We start from the raw sequence: 11,143 nt of genomic DNA on the forward strand, positions 1-11,143 counted from the left end.
TTGTGAGAAAATCAGCGCGAACTGCATTTGTGAGAAAATCAGCGCGAACTGCATTTGTGAGAAAATCAGCGCAAACTGCATTTGTGAGAAAATCAGCGCAAACTGCATTTGTGAGAAAATCAGCACAAACTGCATTTGTGAGAAAATCAGCGCGAACTGCATTTGTGAGAAAATCAGCACAAACTGCATTTGTGAGAAAATCAGCGCGAACTGCATTTGTGAGAAAATCAGCGCAAACTGCATTTGCACATCGCTCTCTGTTTGTTTGCAAGTCGTGTATTTCTTTGCAAAGCAGATCGTGTTTGTTTGCAAAGTGATGGATTTATTTGTTTAATTATGGCACAAAATTCATTCCATATCGCTACTGTACTGTAGAAGAAGTGGTTCGTCCAATCAGCGTCGTTCTCTTCATCACCCGCGAACATTTATTTACATGGCATCTTGATCTTGATGGACAGTCAGATTCATTTCCGAATCGATTCTTTAGAATTGAGTCATTTCAAAGAAAAGAATCAAACAATTTGGCGATTATTTGGTCCCTGACATCCTAATCTTGCAATAAAGTCTTATCTAGGCACACATTGCCATTTTATGTTTTCACGAGTAATAATCAATAAATGTGTTGTAATTTCGTGTACGCGTTTTGATTCATTTGATAAAAATCATTCGAATCTACATAAAAACGAGACTTCCACGTTTTGATGTAATGCAATGTAATCAAACCAACCGAGTCATACAATCAAATCCTACATTTTCAATATGTTCTATTTGTAACGTTTCTGTTATTCGGCTGTTTAATCAATTTATTTTTCGCCCGCTCCCTTCGTTCTTTGCTTCACTCCCAGGTTTGGAAACTGATTCATTCAAGAGATCCGACTCGCAATGACGAACGATTTACGAATGTAGCAACAGCAACAATTTGACGCGACTTTGGTCTTTGTGTCACTTCAGTGATTATTAGTGTTTAAGTTTCGGCAATTGCAGTCAAATGATCAAATAATTGCTTTTGGTTCCAACCGTAGCGCGTTCAGTGTCATGTTAAGCGAGTCATCATGTGTTCGGTTAGGTTTGTGGTCATGTATGTGGATGAGTCTGTGGACGTGTATTATACAGACGGGCACAGACTTCAGCTCTCACCCTGCGGATCTGAATTCATGATAGAGAAACACTTGCCACCCTCTGCACACCCGCTACAGGCCAGAGAGAGGGTCAGGCAGAGAACCAGATTCGCCATCAGCGAGTATAAGGTAACGTTACATATCACACTTTCATCTCTAGAACTATTATTACTGTATCATTGTAACTTAATGCAAAACGTCCAGTATCTATCTATCTATCTATCTATCTATCTATCTATCTATCTATCTATCTATCTATCTATCTATCTATCTATCTATCTATCTATCTATCTATCTATCTATCTATCTATCTATCTATCTATCTGTAATGAGTTGGATGTTGTTTGGTCCACTAGATGGCAGTAATGGGAAGTATAAAGTGGGGTGCATTGAGTGAAGAAGTAGTTGGTAACTTGTATGTGATGGAAGTCCCATGTGGAATAAAGAAACCAGTTCCAGTAATCTCGAGTTGATCTGATTTGTCTGATGCCTGAATAATACACTATCTATCTATCTATCTATCTATCTATCTATCTATCTATCTATCGGCTGTTTATTTATCTCTGTTGTTTGTTGTATTTTACTGCTGTTAATATGGTTGCACTGTATTAAAATAAATATCTTATTTGTTTTCTCTCTCGTTTAGGCACTGGTATTAAATGCTTTAGCATTCAGAAACAAGTATGCAACTCATCCATATGTGCCTGAAGAGCTAATGACAGATGAATTCAATAAGGTTAGACTGTCCTAAAGCTGTTGTAAAGGTTTACCTCTTATCACTGAAATCATGTAAATCCAGCTTAATTTCTCACTAATGCGTATTTGCAAATGCTCATTTTCAGAAGTTCAGCAGTGCCATAACTGAGGTGGAGTGGCCTGGGTCTGACTCTTGCACCACTGAGTCGCATGGAGAGATCACCGTGTGCTCTGTAGATGGACATGCTCAACTGGTTCTTTCTTCTTCTGGAGAAGAGTTCACGGTGGAGTTTATCTGTCGTTCCAGCCAAAATGAAGTAGAGTCCCAGTATTTGCAGCTTCAAGGTCACCAACACAATAGCACATGTTTATTGAGTGGCTTGACATTAAAATCTGCCACGGTTAAGGGTTTAAACCTCTCTGAAGCCACAGCGGGTGCTCAGATGGACCATTCTGGATCGGTCGGAAAATCCCCTAATATGGAAAGACTGGGATCAACAAGCTTGAAGTCTGAAAAGGTGCATAAGTACACCAGAGTGATCCAGCAGTATTCCCGAGTGCTTTGCCCACCAATATGGTGCTATCCTCTGTCATTGGCTGTCAAGCACTGGGAATCACTAAAAACTAAAATAAATAATGTCAATGGACAAGATAGAAAATGTTTAACAGACAGAGCAGACAGACAAACAGGGCTGAAGACCCATCTTCCCAAACCATTGCCTTTAAAATGTCCCTCTCCTCATCAGCACAGGTGAGGAACTCCACACAAGCACAACACTTATCTCATCTCATCTCGGTCTCTCTTTGGCTTTATATGGATAGTCACGCCCTTTCAAGAACAAATCATATTTCACCCCTAAATAAGTGTCATCCCTAATATCGAGTCGACCATGTGATGTTCAGGTGGAGATATGACGCTGTGAATCCTGATTGTCTGGAACAGGAAGGGGAAGTCACTGCTGAGCTGGTGAAAGTGGTCTGGTGCAAAGGCATTATATACCGGTGATTACCGATTCATTTAACGTTCATACACCATTAAACACTGCATCATCTTTAAGATCATTAGGGTAAAAACTTTACCAAAGCACAGATTGGTAGGCAAAAACATGCAATTAAATTGGAAACAATTTTTAAAGATCCCAATAGGATTAAATAATATCATCATCTCTCTCGTGTGTGTGTGTATATATATATATATATACACACACACACATGCATATTGCTTACACACTTTCAGTAGTAGGCCATATTATATTTTTATAATGTTTTTTCCATAATACTTTTAATTAAGAAGATTTGATCCAATTAAGGATTGCTTCCAAATTCTATGAAAAAAATGAAATATATGTACTTTTTTTGTTGATTGAGTTACACACAGTCCTTAAAGGGGTAGTTCACCCCAAAATATAGAACTCCATAGCAGCTTTCATTGGCCAAGGACTGCCCAGAGGCCATCTGACTGACATATACAGCAACCAATCATAGTTTGTTTTGTTCTGCGTCATATTTAGGGGCGTGAAATTGTAATGCCAATATCCCTAGAATAATAGTGTAAAACTCTTGGACATATTTTAAAGAGTTTATGCCGCAAACTTTACACACAGTGCTTAAAATACTTTTAAAAATCCTGCGTTTAGTTGTCACAGTTGTAAACATGACAGCGTTCTTCCATGAGGGGGCTTGGTGTCACAACAACTTTGTTTCCAGGCTGACCGTTAAAAATCGCAACACACGCATCTTCCAGAAATTCGGTTAAATTCCACCAATCAGATGACAACTTTGTAGATCCTGAAATGTTCAGCCAGCAGTCTCTGGGTGTGACATTTCAGACTGAGAGTACCCAAAAATGTTACTTTTACTCACCATTATGTTGTCCCAAAATCAGCATGACTTTCTTCTATAAAACATAAAAGAAGATATTTTGAAACATGTTTATTTTTGTCCATAGAATGAATGTCTAAAGGGTCCAGTGTTTTTTGGTTCCCAGCAATTTTTCAAATATCTTCTTTAGTGTTCCACAGTAGAAAGAAAGTCATTTGGGAAGGTTTGGAAAGACATGAGGGTGAGTAAATGATGACTGCATTTTCATTTTTGGGTGAGCTGTTCCTTTAAGGACTATGTGCCAAACAAATCAAATATGCCTTAAACACTGATAATATGTCCATGTATTTTCTCTCCTTTAGTATAGTAGATGGAGTGATACCGATGGTAGAGATCTCACCTGGGGATGGTTCAGTGATCAGATCCAATGGAGTTCTAGCCAATTACTTCACACATTACAAAGCTGGAGCTGCTCACAGAGATGTAAGACAACACTGAAGTGTATACACTATCAAGTCGGGTGAATTAAAGGTGTTTGGTCACTCTGAGAGAGAGACCGACGTTGTACTGATACAGAGAACAGTACATGAATGAACGTTTTTATATGTATGGTTCAAAAGATGAGTTGGTTTTTGTGTTCTCAGGCAGTGGAGTGTGTGTATTACCTGTGTGGTCTCCCCCCTGACGTACCGGGTCAGCTGTATTCTGTCCAATCTATTGTCACACGGGCCAGCAGGTGAGACGAGAGGTTTACTAGCAAACAGGACAACTAATATATAAACTAATAAATTCATGTGTAGAGTTCAGCCACTGGGGGGTGATAATGAGTACCAAAAATAATGGGACTGCAAAAATATTGAACAATTGTGTTTTCCAAGACAAGCATACATTTTATTAAAGGAAATAAATGCATTTATTCAGCAAGGATGCAGTGATTTGATCAAAAGCGACAGTAAAGACATTTATAATGTTAAAATTATTCATATTTCTAATAAATGTTTTAGTTTTTAGCTCATTTTAAAAGTTTTAGTTCTTAACATATATTATGGTTTCACAAAAATTATTCAACAATGACAATAACAAGAAATGTTTCTTGAGCAGCAAATCAGCATATTAGAATGATCATGTGACACTGAAGACTTAAGTAATGCTAAAAATTCAGCCTTTCCATTACATTTACAGAGAATTCTTTCAAAAGCACATTACAAGCAAATAACTTGAATGGATATGTAACTACATCACTTGAAAACAAAGAGAGAATATTTTGTCTGTTTTGTTAGGATTCTGAAATGTTTCGTCCAGGCCAGAAGCTCCTTGAGGGTCCCACTCTCTTTTTACTGCTGGAACGAGGTGCGTGTGATATATCGCTCTGATGGAGACTCGCTCAGTGTCCAGTGTATACAGGACGGTGTGTGTGTGTGTGTGCTAATAATGCTTCTTTCTTCAGCAGGCTGCTGTGTGTGATTGTGGACGAGTAGTTCAGGAGGTGACAGTGGCAGGTACAGGATGCTTCAAAGCTCTCTCAGACGGGACTGTCGAGGTCTTGTTCCTGGATGGAGTTAGAGCTCAGATGATGTGGAAGTCTGAGTCTGACACATGTACACCTGCACAGGTACGTAAGCATACTGTATGGTTAATTTCATTTGCATACAACTACACACTGATCATAAATCATCTCACCAAACTGCTCGTTTTCTTTCACATTTAATCAGCTTCTCACCAATTAATAAGTTGACATAATTTGTTAATGCAATATGCTTACAACAATTCACATGCTAAGTTTTTAGTAATTAAGGGGGATTAAAACATGTTCACAGTTACACCAGGCTGTATGTTGTTTTTTTCATAATTTAAAAATATTAGTAATACATTACTATTAATCATTAAAAAATATTCTTATAATTATTAAATAATTAATATGGTAGTAATTTATTAAATATTGCTGGTTAATCGCTTTGAATGATTATATTGGTTTATACAAATGAAAAATAAATATAATGTTATATAGATCTCAATATATAGATTAATTATATAGAATATAATGTTTATTATTTATTTATTTATTTCAGTTAACATTTATTTTATGTCAAGTAACATTTTTTTTTATGGTATTTGTTTCAATAACTATAATAACCCTGGATTATACCTGCATTTTTATTTTAATTTGTTCCTTTTTTTCCTATATTCATTTTGTCATATGTATTGTTTTAGCTATTTGGGCCAGTCCTAATCAGCATGCCAAATACTCAATAGAGTCACATTGGAACTATGTCTAAACAATGTTTAAAATCCTGTTTTGTTTTTTGTTTGTTTTTTTAAGGTTATGAATTCATGATGTTTAGATGTGTCTTTTGATGTTTTTGTGATGGCAGTGTGGAGAAATGGAGCAGAGATTCAAGACAGGAACCAGACCATCCCACAGGTGGTGCCAGCTCAATTTGCCAGATGGGCATCAAACTCTTGTCCAAGTCGAGACAGACAAAACATACCAAAGGTAAATAGATCATGGAAAATTAAATGCACCATTTGCTTAAGAAAATACGTAATTTCATATTATATATCTCTTTCAGGTATGTGTCAGCAGTAGTGCAGTGGTGTGACTGGGTGAAACAGACAGAACAGAGCATGAGCTCAGTGGGTGTGGCCCTCTTAGACTCCGCCCATTCTGACACACCTCAGCCAATAACATGCAGGTATTAAGGAATTATTTTTGCCAGTATCATGTTTATTATAGTCATTCACATGGATGATGCATATCAGTCACAGTTTATAGAAGTGAACGCATATTTCACCCAGAAATCTGCTCGCTATTTTCTTTCCAGGACTTTTAAAAATATAGTTATCCAGAATAATTTTTTTTTTTTTTAATGTGGTGAAATTGAATTGAGGATTGCAACAATAAAGTTACTTGTCTGTTTACTAAGTTTAATGCATTACAAAGTGTAAAAGGATAAAGTCTGAGAAAATAATAGTTTTTATGTTACAAAATAATCACTTTTTGTGACATGGTGGTCCGTTGAAAAATTTAAAGTTGAAAAATGAAAACACGACTCAATTCTGAGCTGTTTGCTAATTTTTCTACTTAAAATTTTGTAATTAAAAAACGAATAAACACAACGTACACCGACCCGGCATCAGAATTTTAATTTGTCTATCTGTTCATCATCCTGAATTCTTACACCCCTTACAGGTCTGTTGTTTCAGAGCTGGAAAAGATCAAGAGGTTTAACTGTATCCTTTTTTGGTGAGAAAATGATATTTTATTATGTTAGGGCTGTCAAATTAAAATTAGAATTTCAAATATTCAGTAAAGTTAAAATAAAAATCCACATTCAAATACAAAAACGGTGCATTTTCTATGCAAACATGCGCTGGGCGGACATATTTGACCATTGCTCTCGTAAAAAAAATGGGGGTTTTCCATTTCACTGCATGGAATCAAAATACGCTGTGTGATCGGCTCTTCGGCTCTCTATTAAACTATGCATTAGTGCTGTTACACGATTGATCGCATCCAAAATAAATGTTTGTCTTTACATATGTGTGTGTGTGTGTGTGTGTGTGTGTGTGTGTGCTGTGTATAATTATTATGTATATTTGAATACATTTAAATGAATTATTTTCCTCAATATTCTTGAAACAATACCCTATAATGACAATTTGAGAGAAAATTTTGTACATAAGTATTCACAACCTTTGCCATGACATTTAAAATTGAGCTCAGGTGCTCCTGTTTCCACTGATCATCTATTAGATGTTTCTATAGTTTGATTGGCGTTAACCTGTGGTAAATTCAGTTGATTGGACATGTTTTGAAAAGGCACATACCGTATTTTCCAGACTATAAGTCTCTCCGGAGTATAAGTCGCATCAGTCAAAAAATGCGTCATGACGCGGAAAAAAACATATATATATAAGTCGCACTGGACTATAAGTCGCATTAGGGCAGAGCTGGAGCCGCGCGCATGCGAGCACGCGAGCACCCGCGCGCGCATGCGACCACCTGCTCGCGTGCACTCGCTCGTGCCCGCTTCACTGCATAACCCGAGCAGAAGAAAGAAAGTTTGAAGTGAGTGAGAAACTTGTAAGGGACTGGCGAAAAGCAGAGGTTACTTTAATTGTGATGAAGAAGAAAAAGAAATCTACTTGCGGACTGTAAGCAAGATGGCCAGAGCTGAAGGAACGAGTCCACAGAGGCTTGAACTCTCTGCCGGGAGAGGCTCTGCCGCGCGAGACGAACGCTGTGAGAATCGTCCTCCGCTGCATGTTTTACTACATGCTGTTTGTATTTTGCAGAATAAGATTTTCTTTATGGGGGCATTTTGTTTGTGTTCAATCTTTCTAAGTTGTTGTCTATAAGTAAATATTAGGCTACAGGAGCAGCATAGAGCGCATTCTCGCGGCTATATGTTTATTCTTGTCAGTCAGTATGAATTAAATTTGATATATAAGTCGCACCTGACTATAAGTCGCAGGACCAGCCAAACTATGAAAAAAAGTGCGACTTATAGTCCGGAAAATACGGTACCTTTCTTTATAAGGTCACACAGTTAACAGTGCATGTCAGATCACAAACCCAGCCAGGAAGTCCAAGGAAGGTCCAATTGAGCACAGTGGCCTTCATCTTCCTAGAGCTGTCCACCCGGCAAAACTGAGCGATCGGGGGAGAAGGCCTTAGTCAGGGAGGTGACCAAGAACCCAATGGTCGCTTTTCTCTGTGGAGAGAGGAGAACCTTTCAGAAGAATAGCCATCTCTGCAGCTCTCCACCAATTAGGCTTGTGTTGGAGAGTGGCCGGACGGAAGCCGCTCCTCAGTTAAGGGTACACGAAGGCACCAAAGGCACCTGAAGGACTCTCAGACCATGAGAAACAAAATTCTCTGGTCTAATGAAGCAAAGATTAAACTCTTTGGCCTGAATAGCAAGCATCATGTCTGGAGGAAACCAGGTGAAACAGTGAACAGTGAAACATGGTGGTGGCAGCAGCATCATGCTGTGGGGATGTTTTTCAGCGACAGGAACTGTGAGACTAGTCAGGATCGAGGGAAGGATGAATGCAACAATGTACAGAGACATCCTTGATGAAAACCTGCTCCAGAGCACTCTGGACCTTAGACTGGGGCGAAGGTTTATCTTTCAACAGGACAACAACCCTAAGCACACAGCCACGATAATGAAGGATTGGCTACAGGACAACTCTGTGAATGTCCTTGAGTGGCCCAGCCCAGCCTTGAACACGATTGAACATAGATCTGAAAATGGCTGTGCACTGATGCTCCCCATTTCAGCTGATGGAGCTTGAGAGGTCCTGCAAAGAAGAATGGGAGAAACTGACCAAAAATGGGTGTATCATGCTTGTAGCATCATACTCAAAAAGACTTGAGGCTCTAATTGGTGCTAAAGGTGCTTCAACAAAGTATTGAGCAAAGGCTGTGAATACTTATGTACCTGTGATTTTTTTTTTTTTTTTATATATTTGCAAACATTTCAAACAAACTTCTTTAAAAGTGCCCTAGAATGAGTTGAAACAATATGTTCAATTGTTCTCTGATATCTACATAGAGGGTATGTGGCTTATTTTAGGGCAAAAATTGTCCAGATACAGTTTTACAGGTCCATTTACAACCCTTTAAATTGTCCCTAGGATGTAATGCTCTGTTTTTGGCTTATTTGGAAGAGTCATGAATATTATTGTTGAGCTCTGCTCTAATTGGCTTATTTCAGCAGCTCACAGCACAGCAGTTCAGTAAAGCAGCTCGTGAGTCCTGACAGAACACAGACCGACTGAACGACTCACTTTAAGCAGAACATCTCAAATGGAGATTTCTTAAATGCAGCTTACTTGTTTATTGGTGTTTTCAGATCATCTCTCTTGTGAGGATGATCTGAAAACACCAATAAACAAGTAAGCTGCATTTAAGAAATCTCCATTTGAGATGTTCTGCTTAAAGTGAGTCGTTCAGCCTACATTTTAGACTTGTCTTTTTTCATCAACGATATTGCATGTTTATGTAACGTTAGTCACAATGTAGGCTACGCAGTGACTGTGAAGTGCTCTGAACAAGCATGCGAAAACATCATAGGCCTACTTCAGTTCTCAAAAATATAAATATATAACTTATATTTTTACAAAATGAATAGCCTTGTCCAATGACTGTTGTTTTAACTTATATGGTGGTGGATGGAAAAAGTGATGTTTGCTAGAAGGATCAAGTGAACAATCTGTAAGCAACGTATCTACGGTTGTATTTTGTGATACAAAATAATATTACTCTTTGTCATTACACACTTTTTAGTTTTGTATGGTATTTGGAGTTTCCTATTGTTACTGTACTAGCATCTTGCGTCATCTATTCTAGACAATGCTTTCTCTCTAAGAAACTTTCAGTTTAATCAGAAATTGTTTAAACAGCTAACGTTAGTCAATAAGTGGATAAATCACTACTTACTGCTTGCAGGAATATAGTTGACCCTTTCTTCAGTTTAAGATGCTGAGCGAAGCTTGCTTGAAATGGGACGAACAAATGAACGATTTTGAAATAAATTGTTTTGGTATCCAATTATAATAAACCTCAACCATGACTGTACAGCCTGAGCATGACATGTGTCATGAGAGCCGTTTTTGCTATCCTCAAGTGACGCTGTAGTCCTGATGATTCGGCTCCATGACGTCAGTTCCTCCTGACAATGCACATGTTTGGACAGATGCAAATGTTGGGGGCGTGCATATAAATGATTCCCAACACTTGCGTCACGGTTGGGTTTACGTTGAGAAGCACTTATTTTTCAGTGGTGTTTTTGATTTTATATCGGGAAAATAAAGAATTGAATCATTTTTGGAATAAGGCTGTAACAACATAAAATGTGAAAAAAATGAAGCGCTGTGATTACTTTCCGGATGCCCCTTTTGTGACTGTGTTAATGCAGAAATTGTTTATTGAGAACAGGATGCATATGTGTTGAGAGTTCTTTGACACAAACCACAGTTTTGTTGGAGAACAGCCCTGTCCTGCGTTCTACAGTGAGATCTTTGAGCTGTGAGCGTTCTCCTGATCTCTCTGAGATCAAACTCACAGAGAACTGCATCTCTGAGGCTCTGCAGAAAACCTCCAGAGCCATTCAGGACATCGACACGCTCTTATCGGACAGACCGGATGGATCTTTTTCAGGGAAATGAAAATGAGACCGTTTGGGACAAACATGAATCTCACTAAACCTGTCTAGGTCATATTTTACACCAAAATCAAAACCACATAAGAGATTATATTTTATTGTAAATGAAATAAAAGAAAGGCTTTTTTAAAGAACTGTAAGCACATTTACCCCCAATTTCCATTATTCTAATAATAAAAAATCAAATTAAATAATAATAAATAAATAAAAACGATTATATTATTTAAATTGAAGGAATGTACATAACATTTTTGTACTGCCTTCATCACTTTTAAAAATAATTATAATTGTTTTTTTTAATAATGGGAAAATGTGCTTAAGTGTTACGCTATTAAT

The 11,143-nt window shown here is 37.8% G+C and overlaps 1 protein-coding gene across 2 annotated transcripts; it reads left to right on the forward strand.

Moving 5' to 3' along the window:
* The first annotated feature begins 880 nt into the window (after positions 1-880).
* On the forward strand, positions 881-10,977 carry c3h5orf34 (chromosome 3 C5orf34 homolog). 2 transcript variants are annotated; one of them, XM_067440293.1, is made up of 12 exons: positions 881-1,247; positions 1,765-1,854; positions 1,961-2,565; positions 2,718-2,816; positions 3,998-4,118; positions 4,280-4,371; positions 4,916-4,985; positions 5,083-5,247; positions 6,008-6,129; positions 6,206-6,328; positions 6,826-6,866; positions 10,621-10,977. In XM_067440293.1, exons 1-12 carry the CDS (start codon positions 1,053-1,055, stop codon positions 10,809-10,811), a joined length of 1,914 nt encoding a protein of 637 aa, XP_067296394.1. In that variant the 5' UTR covers positions 881-1,052; the 3' UTR covers positions 10,812-10,977. The 2 variants fall into 2 exon arrangements, with proteins under 2 accessions (XP_067296394.1, XP_067296395.1); XM_067440294.1 differs by having other exon boundaries at positions 5,086-5,247.
* Positions 10,978-11,143: the final 166 nt, after the last annotated feature.

The sequence above is a fragment of the Pseudorasbora parva genome, chromosome 3 (genome assembly GCF_024679245.1).
Source record: "Pseudorasbora parva isolate DD20220531a chromosome 3, ASM2467924v1, whole genome shotgun sequence".
NCBI lineage: Eukaryota > Metazoa > Chordata > Actinopteri > Cypriniformes > Gobionidae > Pseudorasbora > Pseudorasbora parva.